General features: G+C 41.7%; 4 protein-coding genes across 4 annotated transcripts; 3 read left to right on the forward strand and 1 right to left on the reverse strand.

The window, feature by feature from the left end:
• Positions 1-682: 682 nt before the first annotated feature.
• Positions 683-3,069, reverse strand: EAF01_004753 (uncharacterized protein; the record flags this gene model as incomplete). Its single annotated transcript, XM_038913007.1, has 2 exons — positions 2,504-3,069; positions 683-2,450 (listed from the first exon to the last, which is right to left on the reverse strand). The coding sequence occupies exons 1-2, from the start codon at positions 2,929-2,931 to the stop codon at positions 683-685; spliced, it is 2,196 nt and encodes a 731-aa protein (XP_038771093.1). The 5' UTR covers positions 2,932-3,069.
• Positions 3,070-7,497: 4,428 nt separating this feature from the next.
• EAF01_004754 (uncharacterized protein) lies at positions 7,498-9,242 on the forward strand (the record flags this gene model as incomplete). The annotated part of the gene is made up of 2 exons (XM_038913008.1): positions 7,498-7,960; positions 8,017-9,242. 2 exons carry the CDS (start codon positions 7,498-7,500, stop codon positions 9,240-9,242), a joined length of 1,689 nt encoding a protein of 562 aa, XP_038771094.1.
• A 1,887-nt stretch (positions 9,243-11,129) lies between these two features.
• On the forward strand, positions 11,130-14,029 carry EAF01_004755 (uncharacterized protein; the record flags this gene model as incomplete). The annotated part of the gene is made up of 6 exons (XM_038913009.1): positions 11,130-11,273; positions 11,332-11,459; positions 11,525-11,589; positions 11,649-11,978; positions 12,025-13,261; positions 13,309-14,029. 6 exons carry the CDS (start codon positions 11,130-11,132, stop codon positions 14,027-14,029), a joined length of 2,625 nt encoding a protein of 874 aa, XP_038771095.1.
• A 665-nt stretch (positions 14,030-14,694) lies between these two features.
• EAF01_004756 (uncharacterized protein) lies at positions 14,695-17,453 on the forward strand (the record flags this gene model as incomplete). Its single annotated transcript, XM_038913010.1, has 2 exons — positions 14,695-16,630; positions 16,678-17,453. The coding sequence occupies 2 exons, from the start codon at positions 14,695-14,697 to the stop codon at positions 17,451-17,453; spliced, it is 2,712 nt and encodes a 903-aa protein (XP_038771096.1).
• Positions 17,454-17,778: the final 325 nt, after the last annotated feature.

The raw sequence follows: 17,778 nt of genomic DNA on the forward strand, positions 1-17,778 counted from the left end.
GTTGATATTTTTGATTCGGAAAATTAAAGATCTAATGACAGCAATTGAGACATTGAGATGTATATATACAGAGAGATTGGAGGATAGTAAGTTGAAGGTAAGTTGAAGGTAAGTTGACGGTAAGTTGAAGGTAAGCTGAAGATCAATCAATTGAATGGGTCAATTCGAATTTATTTGGTTTTCTGGAAGGCGGTGAAGCGGATATGGAGTCCCTTAGCATATTGTGGGGTATCTCGATAATGATGATGATGATGATGATGATGATGATGATGATAATGATGATAATGATGGGATGAAATGCTGGTGCGCCTAGAACTTTTCAGGACTCAAGTTTAGCTGATGATTTCAACAATTTGGCTTATTAGAGGATGACAATAATTCAAAGAAATTGATTCACTTGTTGTCCACATCAGGACAATGTGTTTGCGGTGTATCCATAGGCATGATGAAGCTGTGCTCTCCAAACAAAGCAGGATATAATATGATGTGTTTGTAAGCCTTTCACCACATAATTATTCGGTAGATAGGGAAATATTGCAGCCCAAGTGTAACAAAACATTGCTTAGAAATTGCTATTGTCTATTGTTGAATTACTTTCCCAAATCAATATGGAATATTGGGTATCTTCATACGTGTGTGGTTATATCTATCGTGAAAATCCATCGCAATCGCATCGTGAAACCTAACGTCTGGAGAGAACTGCTCTCTTCATTTCATCTTCCTTTACCCATGCCTCAATCCTTTCACCTACATTTCCGACCAAACTTTCATAATGCGGCCCCGGGAAGAAAAGACCACAATGTGCCCCAACCTCATCCACACCTTCCATATAAACTCGGATCCAGCAGACGTCTTTCTTTCCTCCAGATTCCGGAGGAAGCAAACAGAACTTCCTGTCCTTCTTCGGCTTCTCTGGCTTCTCTGGCTTCTCTGGCTTCTCTGGCTTCTCTGGCTTCTCTGGCTTCTCTGGCTTCTCTGGCTTCTCTGGCTTCTCTGGCTTCTCTGGCTTCTCTGACCTCTCTAGCTTCTCTGGCTTCTCCATTTTCACGGCATTCTCTTTTCCTTTGGGAGACTTAGGGCTCAATGTAGCTTGCCGCTTTTCCTCCTCTTTTTCTTCTTTCAATCTCTGCTTCTCTTGAGTTTTCATGTGTTTCTCCTCTTGTCGTGCTTTCTTTTCTCTTTTCTCGATTAACTTACGACGATCTTTGAGGGCACTTTCGCGATCTTTCAAGGCTTGATGATAGGCTTTCATAATCCGTTTGTGCTCCTTTTCTGCAATTTTTCGAGAGTCTTTGTCTGTGTAAATGTTGAGGTCTATTGGTTGAGGTTCCGTCGGTGCATCAGGAATAGGTGGGAGTGAAGGCTCGGTGTATGTTTTTGGTCCAGTAGTGTTCGTGTCGTTCTTGTCATCGACATTTGACAAAGCCACCATAGGTATATCTTCGTCTTCTTCGATGGGCATTGAATCGATATGTCGCATTTCTGGTAATTGTGAAGTATCTTCCTGAACTCCTGAGCTATCTCCTAGCTCTTGCATCTGTTCCTCGACTTGCTGCAAATGTATATCGTCGGCAGAATCAATATTGAGATCTGTCGTAGTTGTCTTTTCCATTGATATTAAAGACAGATTCTCAGAATCGTGTAGACTTAAACTACTCATTCCTGCTTCCGATGCCGCAAAATTGTCATAAAGAGGTACTTCGACAGCAGAATTTTTAGGTGGCTTTAGCCGACCAGTACTCGCAGTATAATAATTCACGAATCGTCTTTGAGAGGTTTGATTTCGATTAGCGGAATTGTTTCGCTCGGCAAGATCATCAACATCTTCTAGAGCACGCAATTTGGAATAGCGATTCATCAAGCCAGGATAATCTGCTAGACAACTACCAAATTCTAGATGGGATATAAAGTACTGTGAAGTTGCCGAAGTCAAGCCACTTAGCTTTCCTGTTATCCCAACACCCTCAGCATGCTTGTTGACAAAATGTAAGAAATTTTCGAATCCTTTTCGTTCTGGTATCCTAATATCGTTGGGGAAAGGGGCGTTATAATATGGATCATTGGGTGGTGGAGTAGCTAAAGATGTCATACTTTGTGCATCACTTCCATGATATATGGTATTCGAATCCGAGAAAGTGCCTGCAAGACTTGCTGTAGATGCAGGACCACTTATCGACGGTGAACTTGCCCCGGCGGGTGACAACGATCCTGTTCTTGAACCTGGAGGATCTGGCGCGGGTCTGAAAAGGGTTCCAATTCCACTGACCACAACTCTGGGATGCATACCAAGGAATGGGGTATCAAAGCTAATTGTTCCCAAAATCCTATGGCGAAAGCGTCGATTCACTGGAGGAGATGGTGATTGAAGAACAACCTCAGCAGAAAGTATCCCTCCCATACTATGACCGAGTAAGATGATGTCTGTTAGAACATCTTCGTGAGGTTCTAGCCTGATAATGAACTTTAGTTAGCCGTGAAAAATGATAAGAGAAGATATTCTTACCAAATGCTAAAGTCATCTCGTGCAAAATTGATAGCTTTTCTGGATTTGTACCGGGGATAAATCTTTGTATGGACAACATGAGTAGCTTCGAGCGCAATACTTAGAAGATTATGAATATGAGCAGGAAAACTCTGGAAACTAGTCTCGTTGCCCAAAAACCCGTGAATATAAATGAGTAGTAGTTTGCGACGCCCATCTCGATTAGACTCTGAAGGTGCTAAAGAGTGTGTGGAAGATGATCTTGGATCGTATGAACGCCATTGCTCTGCAATGAGTCCACTCCTCCTTGCATCGTCATCTGTGTAGGGCGGAGGGGCCTGAATAGACCGTCCTCGTGGTGGAAGTGGGGGCGGGGTATCATATCTTATTGTTGGAACTTCTGAACGATCTTGACGAGCTTTCTCTGCTGACTGAGCAGGAGTAGCCATGTTCTTTTTGAAAAAGGGAGAGGGGCGGTTTTTAAGTGGTAATGTCTCAAAGTACTTTATTTGACAGTAAAATGTGATTGCGATCTGAATATAAATCACTGTATCGTTTGTGGTTCGTTTTCATGTAGAGATAATACGCGGATTGCAATTGATACACGGATTGATAGATTTCAAGGTTTCCGTCAGGGGCTGTTAGGGATGGGCAGATTATATAACGTGGTTTATCATCGAGTGGCCCACTTCAAATACATACAAAATTCGTCTGTGCGTAACAGTATACTTTCTTCATTTAATAATATATATTTTTTAAAATTTAAAACTATAAAATTTAAAACTATAAAATTTAATTATATAAATATTATAAAAACTTAATTATTTATCGAAAATTTGAATTTATATAGTAATCATTATAGAAATAGTTTTTTTTATAATAGAAATCCTAACAATTTTTACTTTTTATAGAATATAATAGAAATCTTCACTCAAAAACTAAATAGTCTTATAAGAGATTTTTATTTATTTATAAATCTTTTTTCTCTTTTAAAAATATTAATTAATTATTAAAATTTAAATATTAGAAAGAGACTATATTCTGAAGTAAGCTACGTAATAATATAGACTACTCGATAATAAACTATGTTAATATAAGTAATGATTATATAATTCTAATATAACGTTTTTTAAGAGTTATAGAATATTACGTTTAGATTATTTAAAGAATTAATCAACTAATTAAATTAATTGAATGAATAAAAGTAGAATCAATTCTGAATCATTTTGAGGCAAATGAAATAGAAGATTAATATAGATTTTTTTTAAATTTAACTAATGAAGAGTATTTTATTATTAATCTTATATATTGTTACGGGAGCTGCCTCTAGGGTCATGTAGAAGTGGCTAGAGATCTCTCGAAATAGTTTAAACTAAACTTCAAATAGGAATTCAATAAGATTAATAACTAATTATAATTCTCATAATGTTACGAACAACACAACATAGGCACGGGACTGGGCACTAAGTCACGTGGTTGGCTCAGTCTGCCTCAACGGGATAGACACTGAGCTATGAAAGTACAAACAAACCAGTACTGAGCCGTACTGATCATACTGAACAAGAAGGTTTATATAAGGGAATAGGTTTCATTATAATATAAAGCTTCGTGCTTAAGAACAATCATTAGTTTTATTATTATAATTATAAGAATTACAACCAGTTACAACCTTATTGAATTCCTATTTGAAGTTTAATCTAAACCATCTTGAGAGATCTCTAGACACTTCCACATAACCCTAGAGGCAGCTCTCGTAATACATAACTATAATAATGAAATTAATAATTGTTTTTAAGTATAAAGCTCTATATATAAAGAAACCTTATTCCTTATATAAACCTTCATTTTCTATAGAACTATAAGACTCTATTCTGCTTAAATCTTTTGAATCTTATAGATCTAAACATTTATTCTTCAATCCCCTAGATCCTCTAGGTCCATCACGTGACTGTTTGGCCATATAACGCGGTATGTTGGATATCGTCGTAACATATATTTTTTATTAAAATATATAATATACAACATAACGATAAGTTATTATTATATGTGATATTATTTCTAATGTAAAATTTATTAGTAATATTATAAAAGTGTCATTTTAAATAATATTATTTATTTAGATAGTATATTTATAAAATAGAATTCTTTCTTTAGAAGAAGAGAGAATTAAATAGATGAATATAATCTCTTTTAATCTATATATTTCGTATATATATTTTAGAAAGTCTATTTAATATTTTTAATGAAATTTTCATTTCTAATATTAATCTATAAAAGTATTTAAAATATATTTTAAAAAGTAACTATATAATATATACTCTATTAAATAGTTACTTTTTAATACTTTACTTTATATCTTTCTCCTAATTAGGTTGAATTATATTTATTAATTTTATTTAAAATATATTAAATATCCTAATTTTATATTCAGATTTGAGCATTATTATATATTATAGTGAGGTGATGAATATTACACTTATAATAATTATAAATCGCTCAACCCTAGGGGCTATGTAGTACATCATAATGCCTCGTAATGTAGAATGTCAAATGATATATTTATGCGCAATCAAACGAACTTATTACATAGAGATTCACAAGATTCTGCAGAGAAAACTTTTATTATGGATCATATCGTTCTTGACATTTATTTGTTTCGAATATTCCTCCTGTTTGGAATGGTTCGATGAAAGCAAATCCTCCCTCCATACCTATCTATATCTCGGTACTCTCCCAGAATCTGAATCTGGATCTGAATCCGAATCTGAGTCTAAATCTAAACAGGACTCAAGTCAAGTCAAATCAAATCAAATCAAATCATTAGCTAATATCAACCTTGTAAACAAAAGTCATACATACAGCAAGCCTAGGTATCAAGGTACTGTATCCACTGCCGCGAATCGCCCCAATCTACAGAGAGTCCTGGGCTACTAGCCAAGTAAGTTGCAACCGCCGCATCAAAGCTTCAAAGACTAATGCACAGCAATTGTGGTTCATAGCGAGATCTGTGAAAGAAAAAGGATCTTATTAACTTGCCATTTTAGAATTTTCAACCGCTTAATAAGTCAGGTACGAGTTGCACTAGACTGAGAACTAACAGTGTGATCCGTTCTTGCAGGTGGCTACTTAGCTACTTGCAGTAGCATTTCTAGGCATATACAGAATAGCTCGAGAAGACATTAATTACTTGAGTGGATTTTTATTAATATTATGTATGTATAGAGTACATAAATCATCACGAGAAGTACCTACTGGTAGGTACCTAGGACCTAGGGATTCATTCTTGCTGCCCGCACCCGAATCTCGCTTCAATCTTATTTAATACGGACGATTACCGGATATCCTTGATACTTTTGGTGGTAATGAATGAAGCCATATATTGGTGCCATATATATCACATGTATTATGTACGTGCCATATGTACGGTGTGTGTGCTATGTACCTACTACCCAGGTACTTATAACACGGTTGTGTCCCATCGTGGGAAATCAGAAATCAGGGGAAACTCGTAATGCTCATCCTAATGTTACCGAAAGACATGGAAAGACATCATCTATCGATGATACTTATTATTGACTTGCCCTTCCCCTCTCCCACCCCGTATCCTTTCAATTTTTATATAGATGTGATGAGCAAGAAGATGATGAGATTGTCTCTCTTTATGATGCAGCAGGAGAAGCCATCTACTTTTTAGGTTCTCCTTCCTCGATTCTAGTCTCTCGCCTTCACTCTTTAGTCTTAAATCTCTACCCACATAATCAGGGGCACGTACATTCCGAGGCTACTGTAGTTTGTATATTCTTTGCAGCGATCCACAAGTTGACGAGAATCAATGTGATTTGATTAATTCTCTGGGGTCTCGACAATTACCATTTGTTTACCCAGGTTCTAGGTAGGAAGGAGGGTAGATACCAGGTACTTTGCTTTGCTACTCTAAGTAATCCGCGTACTGCGTAATATGGATGGTTACCCAAGCCATCGAATCCCGAATGATAGCTCATTACCAAGTCAACACCCAGCCTCTTCGCCTCTTCGTCCACAGCACAGTGCACACTCAATCATCGATTCCACCCTCATCTTACGGATCATTATACAGCGCAGAGATTCATGTATAACCCCCGTTGACCAAGCCGTACTTGCGAACCTAGAACCTTTTGCAGAATGATAATTATGGGACGAAGGAAACGGCCCAGAGACAAGTTTACGAAGGGGAATAGACAACCAAAACAACAAAAGCAACAGAGACAAAATACGTTTTGTTCCCCCATAGAATGGCTGGGGACCCTTGGAGCCTCGTGCTTATTATTCGATAACTGCCATCGGTTGCCATGTTGATTTATTAATTTTCTTTTCTTCTGCGTCCCTCTGTCTGCTCTGTCTGCTCTGTCTGCTCTCACTCCTCTCACTCCTCTCAACTCCTCTCAACTCCTCTCTCTCTATTAATAACATAATTGGACAATGGATTCATTTACCTGGGACCCACTTATATAATCCCTGAGGATAAAATTTCCAACGGGAGAGATAATTCGTCAGCCTGACTATTCACGAACCTTTAAAAAGGACCAAAGGTAATTCTAGCGAAATTGGAAATTGGTTCTTGGCCCGTGCTAAGCCAAGCTAACCAAAAGTGGATCTGTCGTACCTGAGCGAAGAAATCTTGTGTGATCCTGTGAAGCTTGTGAGCCTGTCCTGTCCTATCCTGTCCTATCCTATCCTGTCCTGTCCTGTCCTGTCCTGTCCTGTCCTGTATCCTGTACTATCAATATTATTCACTTTTTTACTCTCACCCCCCCCCCAACCCAACCCAACCTACCTCCCTCCTCCCTACCCTTTTCACGAAAACGAAAACAAAATAATAATAATTCATAAGCCCTCTTTTTCCATGACGACGGCAATGAGGGTGACGTCGAAGTTGTAAATATTAAACTGCCCAAGTCGGCGGAAGTCACTCTTTTAAACAATTAGCTTTACCCATTGAGCGCTGTAGACGCAGCTGCAACAAAAAGGGCAACGCCATGAACGACGCTGAGCCATCACTCTTTCTGGCCAGACACGAGCATGCATACGGGCAATCTCACCACAATCATTTAAAACAACACCAAAAATTCCACAACAAACGTCAAACGACTGTCATTGAAACGGCGACAGCTGAAGCTTCCACTATAACGGAAGTCTATCAAACCATATCCGTCGTCCAGCAGGTTGATGTTGATAGCGATGGATCGACGATCGCGGTCCAGACCCTTCCAGCAAGTGAATACTCGTCTTTGAACATACAGGCCGCAGCGACAACAACACCCTCGACTTCTTCGAGTACGAGTACAGATATCACTTCCACGCTTTCTACAGATCTCGGGGCTCAAGCTACATCATCTGGCCAAGTCGTCATATCGTTATCATCGAGCACTGATGTGACTTTGACTTCCACTCCTTCCACTAGCTTTTCTACTTTCACTCCTACTTCTAATTCAACTACATGTAAGTTGAACTTTCAAAGCTTTTCTAGAAACAATGTGTTAATGGTATGATATTAGTAATTTCTAGCTCAATTCCGATTTCGACTCCAGTCTCAGTGTCAGTTTCGATTTCAGGTACATTTTCAAGTTCTACAACATTATTTTCAAACGCAACTACTTCTTCTTCGATTTCTTCCTCGTCATCCACATCATCTACATCGCCCACGTCACCCACGTCGTCCACAACTAATACTACCGCAATTCCCTTTGCTGGTTCAACTTCGACTTCCTCATTCGAAACTTTCGCATCGACGATAACATCTTCCTTTTTATCATCATCTTCACTTCTTTCTTCGGCTGCATCGTCCACGTCTTCGATCTCAGACTCGAGCACATTTTCGTCATCATCTTCGTCATCTCAAACAGATACGACTAGCAGTAGCGTTTACGTTGGTGGAGGTACAGGCACTGGTTCGGCATCTGGGGGTAGCGGCGCTACAAATACTGCCGCTGCTGGGAGTGGTAGCAGTAGTAATGGAACAGATGGTACTTCAGCACCATCGACATCCACAATAGTTGGAGGTGTAGTTGGTGGAGTAGCTGGTCTTGCTGCAATTTTGTTTCTTCTGATGTTTGTATTGAGATGGAAGAAGAAGAATGGTGGCATGTTATCTCTTGGAAGTGTACCTCCTTCGGCGGTTGCAGGTGGTGGAAGTAGTGGACCAGCTGGTGGAAATGGCGGCAGCGATTCGGCAAACCAGGCCCGAGGTTTCTCTAATCAAGCTCCCCGTAGCATGACAGAGCGTAGATCACTCGCTATGGCCGTACCTGCAGCGCTGGCCAGTCTCTCGAAAAATAAGCGATCCTCTCAAAATACAGCAACCAATACAGTTTCCTCAGCAGGCAGTGAAAGAGGCTTCTATAGAGTATCTGGTAAGAAGCTTCCCTCTGTTTTACAACATGGGGGCGACGGTTTTGCTGAACCAAATCCAAATACATTGAGCGGATCTTCCTTCTACCCCTCTGGAGTGCCTCCTATCCCTAACTCGAATACTTTGAGTGGCACCTCATTCTACCGAGATTCTCAGGGATTTTATGGAGGACAACCAAGTCCGCCTCTCGAACGTCCAAATAGAGACTCTGGAGTCCCAGTCATGAGACCTAGTCCTGCGAGAACCCCCGTTACAGAACATGGCCCGTTTGCAGAACCACCCGTTGCTACCCCACCTAGGCCGGATCTTTTGGGTCGTTCACACCCATCACAAGATGGCTCCCATCCCTCAAGATTCACAGAAGAAGTCTGAAATAAGAATTCTCGGCATCTTTTAGGAGAAATACTGGGAGATCGTTGGCATGGATAAATGTGAAGGGTTTCGCTTTCTGGCAGTTGTTGTGCGGATTCTGTCTTGGAATTACCTTTTTTGGGTAGTCCTTGGATATTTGCTGCAACTCTGCATTGGGTTTGGCGTTTTTTTTCCTGATTTGCAGGATTTTTGATACCAGTGAGCGCTTGGAGATTTATCTGATTTGCTGCTTCTTATGTTATGATGCCTCTCGGCAATATTCAGGGGGAGGGAGTAGTCGATTTAGGATAGCCATTTCTCCTGAGATCAGTACACAACTGATACTTATTCTTTTCCTTGGGGTAAAGTAGATGATCTTGTTGGATAATATAGGCGCCACTTTTATAGTAGCAGGCGAATAGCTAGGTTACAAGATCAGAGAGGATGGAATAAAAAATAACGTCTTTTTATGTATGAAACCCAGAGTGTCATTTTGAAGCTTAGATGCATTGTGCATGGTGATTATTCTTGGATGTGATCATTTGAAGAATTGAAAGAGTGCCAAATTTAGTTGCACACAAACATTAGAGCGGCTATGGATGTATGATGCTGCAGTGATGCATACCCTTTTGAGTCCAAGCGAGGCTGTTACTGTAAGTTCTGGGTTGGGGCCGATAAAGTCTCCCACTCGTTTCAGCAGTGTAACAGGCCCAATTATGTAGAGAATTCATTGGTTCATACAGACACTCCACGAGGTGTTTTTAACCGCGCATTGGCCGACAGCGTCTAGATTTTGTTATCGTAGTATCGGAGTTAAAGAGTTGTGCGCAATACGGGACACAAATGAAATAAAGATGGAAGATATTGGGTCAGCATGGCCATGTGATGAGCCTTGGAGTAGTACAGCAGTACAGTTGAGTGAAGTACATGAAAAAGGGCCGGCCGGCCAGAAGACCAATTAGCTCCGGGATCGTCCGTAGCTTAACAACACATTTCCAGGGCAGCTTGCTTGAACTTTAATTCAACATCTGTTGTAGGTATTATTATTGTATTGACGTACTACCTAGGTAGTAATTGTACTTTGAGATGGGGGTAGTAGTTTGATATGATAATTGGTGATATGAGTCGTGGGATGATCGGTGATCAAAAGACTCCTTCCCTGGTTTGTGTGATGCAACACTTTGAATTTCAGATAGCGAGTTGGGTAGCGAGATAACGAGACAATGCCTTTCTTTTCCCATTGACTTCTCTTCATCCATTCTACTACTTCTCTATACTTTTGTCCTTGTTGACCTTTGCCCCTCGAAGCCCCATTTTATACCTAATCATTGTGATAATCATCCTTTGAAAGCTCCAGAAAGCTCAGACCATAATTGAAATCCCCCCAAGGTCGCTCTTCTCGGCGGAAGCAACCCCTCAACACTACCAGCAAGTATTATTTACTTCGCCTTTCCCCCCAAAAGTCTCAATCGCAATACCTTCCCTGGTTCCTTCAACTCTTTATTTGGCACCACACTAGACTGTATCAGATTTCATCGAATCTCGTCTCATCTCAGTATAGAATCAATTCACTCGTCATCAGGCCACCGAGCCTTCAGGATCCACAAACAGCGCCCCAGTCACAAAGAACTCTCGGTACCCAATACATGACCTAGACTCGAGAATTAGTACACTGCGATTTTAAGGCGGAATCTCACAAACTCCGGTTCCTGGCAACTGCTCCAAGAAGCTTGTACGAATACGAATCATCATCGAGTTGAATGACTTTAACGTGGACCTGCCAAACAACCCAAGTAACTTGCGCCTTTATCTCAAGTCGAGTTGATTACTATGCGATAGTCAACAATAATGGATTCCATGCACCATGACACGAATACTTTCATGCCCCAGCATTCTGCACCGCCCATAATGAACCCCCCGCCTCAAATGTTCGGGGCTTACAACGCAGATGGCCTACCGGTTTCGACATTACCCGATTTGAATGGTCCAATTTTTGGTGATGGGACCCTTCTCGATGAAAGCAGCGAGGCAAAGCGGAGGAGGATAGCGAGGGTACGATGCGAAGTTCTGCGAAGGAAAATGCAATAGACAGAAAGGCTGACGTTGGCAGGCTTGTGATATGTGCCGGAAGAAGAAGATCAAGTGCGATGGAAAGTTACCAGCTTGTACGCATTGTATCAACTACAAAACAGAATGTGTTTTTACGCAGGTCGAGAAGAAGAGGAACCCTCCAAAAGGGTAAGCATTTCAGTTGAACAGTGTGTCGTTTTGGTTGCGAATCTTGGCCGCTAATTCTTGCACAGAGCGAAATATATCGAAGGCCTCGAGAATCGTCTAGGTCGCATGGAAAGTTTGTTGAAGCTATCTGGTTTGTCTCATCAACTTAGGCATGTTCTTATGTTTAATGATTGACGGATAATGTTCTAGGCCTCCTTAGCGAAGAAGATGGTGGACGAACGGATCTGGGAACATTGGAGAAGATATTACAGGAAAAGAATCAATCGCGGAGAGCATCTGCTGTGCCTGCTTCAAGCGCAACGTCTCCGACTCAAAGTACCCCAAGTGCCCCGCCCGAAGCGAATGGATCGACCCCTAAAAGTACTATCGCATCGCCGGAACCAAATAAAGATTCCGAGAAGCGCAATAGCAAAGCCAGTAAAAGTGGAGAGACTGATGAAAATGGGGAGCCCGTCGAGGCGCTTTCAGATATGATGTGCTCCTTAATCACAAACAACTGTGGAGAAACAAGATATATAGGTAGGAGATTTTGATTATTGAAGATGAGCTCTACTAACCAGTTCAGGATCATCGTCTGGGTTCTCCATATTTTCGCCAAAGGGCATCTCATGGGTCAATGAGAAAACAGGCGATTCATCCTTTCAAGAGATGATATCTTCTGCTTCCGTGGACGATAATAAGATGATGTATTGGAAGCCAGAAGTTTTCTCGGATTTGTTTGCACGACCGATATGGAGACAACTTCCTCCTAAAAATGAGTGCGTATCTTTACTCAAGGACTTTTTTGAAAATTTTAATTGCATGTTTCCCCTTTTCCACCAACCTACTTTCATGCATTTGGTCGATCGACAATACTCTAGTGATCCTTATGAAGGCTCCGGATGGTGGGCAAGTCTCAATTGTGCCCTTGCCATTGCTCATCGTCTCCGCGTCATGAGTCATCTCGTGCCACAAGAAGAAGACACAAAAGCTTGGGGCTACCTCAAAAATGCCATGGGCGTTTTCACTGAGCTCACGATGCGAAATACTGATTTACTCAGCGTGCAAGCTTTGTTGGGAATGGCTTTGTTCATGCAGGGTACACCAAATCCCCAGCCTTCTTTCTTTCTTGTAGCAGCCGCTATTCGACTTTCACACAGTATTGGTCTTCATAAACGTGGATCTGGCTTCAATCTCAACCCGGTTGAGATTGAGCAACGCAAACGTGTATTTTGGATAGGATACATGCTAGACAAAGACATATGCTTACGCTCAGGAAGACCTCCTGCACAAGATGACGATGATATGCATGTCGAATTACCAAGCGCTGACCCCGAAGATAACATTGGTAATATCCCTCTAGCCGATGGAAAAGGAAAAGTCAACCTCTTCCGCTTGATGTGTGAATTTTCAACGATTGAGAGCAAAGTATACAAGCAGCTTTATTCGACCAAAGCTTCAAAACAATCAGATGGGGAACTTCTCAACACCATAGGCGAGCTTGATTCTCAACTTGAAGAATGGAAAGACAGTATCCCAGTTGACTTCCGTCCAGAGCACGAGATCAAGGCTTCGCATACCCCGTTAATTCTCCACGTTGTTGTTCTTCATTTCGCTTACTATAATTGCCTCACTACAATTCACCGAATGTCTGTTCATCACGGATATTGGACTAGCCGTCTTTCCAATTACGCTATTCAAGGCTTGAATGCTAGACCTCTAAATCCTCGTGTCTTTTCCTCAGCCGCATTGTGTGTATCTGCTGCTCGGGCTTCCATACATCTTATCAAATATGTTCCCCAGGGTGACTTCGCTTGTGTTTGGTAAGTTAGATACACACACTACCTTAGTTACAAGCTGACATATTTAGGCTCATCCTCTACTTCCCCGTTTCCGCGCTTGTAACACTCTTCGGCAACATTTTACAAAATCCCCAAGACCCCCGGGCACGTTCTGATGTTCGTCTTATGAACCTCGTGGTTAATTTCCTTTCTATGTTGGGCACCGAGGAAGAAAACGGAGGTGTAAAACGTATGCTCGGAGTTTGCTCAGAGTTCGAGAGAATAGCGAAAGTCGTTTTGGACAAAGCAGAAAAGGAAACATCTTCAAGAAGAAAACGAAAGAGTGGTGATGATTCGACGAAAGCGTCACATATGCCTAGGGCGAGTCAACCACGCACTCCTATGAACACTACTCAATCCCCCATGCCTGGAGTCTTTTCTCCCAACTCGACGAACCAAATGAACTTTCAGAACGGGTTTAGCCCGATGCAAGAAGCTTCTCCGAACTCTAATTGGCAATCTGACTTTTGTCCTTCTGGAGGTGATTTTATGGGACAAAATACGGGCACACCATTTGGGAGTGTTCAAGGCTTTACAAATGGAAATGAGTTCAACTCTCCATTAAATCCAAATTCTTTCCAACAACCTTTTGTCCCTCAGGATCTCTGGCAGATGCCAATGACCCTTGAATGGGACTGGGCAGAAATGACAGGGGGCGCATATCAAAGTTTCGAAAATGGAGTTATGGGAGACCCTAATCTGCATATGAACGATAATTCACATCTACAAAATCAAGGTGGGGGAATGTAAACAAAGGATGCTGGCGTTCCCATCTAAGGATATATCTGGAGATCAAAGTGTTACAATAGTACTGGGCATAGGAGGGGGTTGCATCGGGCACAATTCAAGGACTCATAGCACTCGCTTTGCATGATGGTTACGGCGCTTTCTGGGAGGATTCGGCTGGCTTAAGGATGACTACATTTAGCTTTATAAGAGGTTCATAGGGATGGGTGTGAATTGGTATCTCCTCAGATCATGTTACTGCAAGGCTTCGTTATGCCTAACCAATGTATCTTAATGACTTGCTTTAAAATACGCAAAATAGGCCTGTACTATTAATTTTGAACGATATGAATGTAAAATAATAAAAGTTAAATGGTTATTTCAATATTATGTTCATGATTGAATATCAATAGGAACCAAAATACGTCCTGGATTAGTAAGATTTATTAAATATCAATATCAATACATTTTTGAGTTTCGATATCCAAATCGCGCTAGTGGTGTAATCAATCAAGCTTAATCGAAGCATCATAATGATTTGCCTCCCACCTCTAACTCCGACATCTACAAACCACTTAGAATACACTCTCCAACCCTCTCAAATAGTGGTCACCGTCACGGCAAGTCATTCCCAGTGACTCTGAACCACGTTTATATCCTAAATACCACACGTACAGCTCTAGCCAAGCATGACATCAATATTACGGCAATGCAGCTCTCTTGCTAGAATTTCTCAGGCGACCATCCAATCTGCCGCACGAAATTCCCTCCGTACATCATCGACAGCACCTTTATTACGGTCGCGGATAGCTGCACAAAGAGCGCGCACGTTCGTCACTAAGCCACCAAAGCCAGACAAGGACACGGGGAAGGATGAGTCGGAGGTAAAGTCGAAAAATCAAAAATCGTCAGAACCACCCACCAAGTCCGCTCCCGGAACGGAAAACCTCTACAATAGAAAGGCTCCTTTATCTTCCTCGAAGAATGGTGCGGAATCACAGGAGTCACCGCTGGTGGAAGGTTATGTGAAGTTAACGGAGGAGGAGATGACGCAACTAGAGCAAGTAATTGCTGGCATGCAATTCGGAAAAAGCCAAACTCAAGAATTGAGGGAAGCTCTCAAGGCTATAAATAAGACAGGTGTGCCATCTGAATTAAGAGATTTGATGAGCGAAGTGAAGGGTAGACCGATGACTTTGACGGAGGCTGCAAAATTCACAAAACTGGTGTTGCAGATGGCATGGTCCGCTGCAAAGATCCAGTCACAGGCACAACAGTCACAGGGAACAAATTTCAATTCAAACGAGCCCGGATTATCCACAAACGGTAACAAAGGAGACCAGAAGCAGGGGCAGGATGGCAAGCAGGGTGGCAAGAAAGGCAATCAGTACGAGAGCTTCAACTTTGGCAACTCGACGGAGATCAAACTCGATACTACAACCTTATTGATTGGATCTTTCGCAACATACTTTCTATGGCAGACACTCTCCCCCGGCACCAACAAGAAAGATATCACATTCCAGGAATTCCGGAATAACTTTTTTGACAAAGGATTGGTCAAGAGATTGACTGTGGTTAACAAGTCGGAGGTCCGGGTTGATCTTCACACCGAAGCGGCTGCAGCGATGTATCCAGACTCTCCTGCCGGTAACCCTAACTTCCATTACTATTTCTCGATAGGTTCTGCTGAAGGTTTTGAGCAAAGAATGGAACAAGCACAAAACGAGCTAGGAATACCTGTTGCTGAGAGAATACCAATTGGTTACGCTAGTGATGGAGATACATGGGCTCTTATCTACTCTTTCGGTCCTACACTTTTGTTCATTGGTGCTATTTTCTACATGTCAAGGCGAGCTTCGGCAGGTGCTGGAGGCAACAGTGGCATTTTTGGAATGGGAAAAAGTCGAGCAAAGCAATTCAATCATGAGACTGATGTAAAGGTTAAGTTTAAGGATGTTGCTGGTATGGATGAAGCAAAGCTGGAAATCATGGAGTTTGTCTCCTTCCTCAAGACGCCAGAGCAATTCCAACGTCTGGGTGCTAAAATTCCTCGCGGTGCTATTCTTTCTGGACCACCAGGTACTGGTAAAACTTTGTTGGCAAAAGCAACAGCTGGTGAATCTCAAGTACCATTCTTTAGTGTCAGTGGTTCTGAATTCGTCGAGATGTTTGTTGGTGTTGGAGCATCGAGAGTTCGGGATCTTTTCGCCATGGCAAGAAAGAGTACTCCATGTATTATCTTTATTGATGAAATCGATGCTATCGGAAAGTCTCGTGGAAAGTCCGGCGGATTTTCTGGAGGTGGAAATGATGAAAGGGAAGCTACACTCAATCAAATTCTGACTGAGATGGACGGTTTCAACACGACTGAGCAAATCGTTGTTCTTGCTGGTACTAATAGACCCGATGTACTTGACAAGGCTCTTATGAGACCTGGTCGTTTTGATAGACATATTTCTATTGACAGGCCGACCATGGATGGTAGAAGGCAGATCTTCAAGGTTCACTTAGGCAAGATTGTTACCAATGAGAATATTGAGTACTTGACTGGACGATTGTCTGCCTTGACTCCAGGTTTCTCTGGTGCTGATATTGCCAATTGTGTCAATGAAGCTGCTTTGATTGGTGAGTTTTTCCTCTTAAATCTTTTGACTATTACTAACTTTGAATAGCTGCCCGAACACAAGCCAAATCTGTAGCCATGTTACACTTTGAACAAGCTATTGAGCGTGTTATTGGTGGTCTTGAGAAGAAATCTCTTGTTCTATCACCAGAAGAGAAGAAGACAGTTGCCTACCATGAAGCAGGCCACGCAATCTGCGGTTGGTACTTCAAATGGGCTGATCCACTTCTCAAGGTTTCCATCATTCCTCGTGGACAAGGTGCCCTAGGATATGCACAATACCTTCCTGCTGGCGACACTTACCTCATGAATGTCAACCAACTTATGGATCGTATGGCTATGACTCTCGGTGGACGTGTATCAGAAGAACTTCACTTCGAAACTGTCACCAGTGGTGCTAGTGATGACTTTAACAAGGTTACTCGTATGGCTACCGCCATGGTAACTAAGTGGGGCATGTCTAAGAAACTCGGCCCTCTCCATTTCGAAACGGATAGAGAAAATCAACTCATGAAACCTTTCGCCGAATCGACAGCCCAAACTATTGATTCAGAAGTTCGACGTATAGTCGATGAAGCATACGAGAAATGTAGAAACTTACTGGTGGAGAAGAAGCATGAAGTGGGCATTATTGCAGAGGAACTTTTGTCGAAGGAGGTGCTCGGTAGAGATGATATGGTGAGATTACTGGGACCAAGACCATTTGATGAAAATAAGGATTTCATAAAGTACTTCGGTGGAGGCTCGTTAGGAAAGAGTGCACCACCACCACCGGCGACGGAGAGTTCGGATTTGCCAACTGAGGACCCTACTCCTCTTGCTTAAGGAATAATGGAGAATAGGATTTAAGAGGGTACTGGGGAGGGGCTTGGAGGAATGGATCTTTGTATAAGATGGGATATCTATCACAAGATATCTTGAATGAAGGTTGGGGAAATAGCGGTGGAGGGCAAAGACGGGGAAGGGCATACCAAAATATGCCGATGAATCAATGAAGAGAAAAGGAAGAAGGAACGAAAGGGCTACGATTCAGGCAAAAAACCAAACTTCACTCTCCTACTCTGTTTTGTGACATAACTAGCATTTGCGGCGACGGATTTACTTTAGATGGACTTGTGACTTAGCTGGATGGGCTGAGATGAATGATGAT

The sequence above is a fragment of the Botrytis porri genome (assembly GCF_014898465.1).
Source record: "Botrytis porri strain MUCL 3234 chromosome Unknown BPOR_006, whole genome shotgun sequence".
Classification (NCBI taxonomy): Eukaryota; Fungi; Ascomycota; class Leotiomycetes; order Helotiales; family Sclerotiniaceae; genus Botrytis; species Botrytis porri.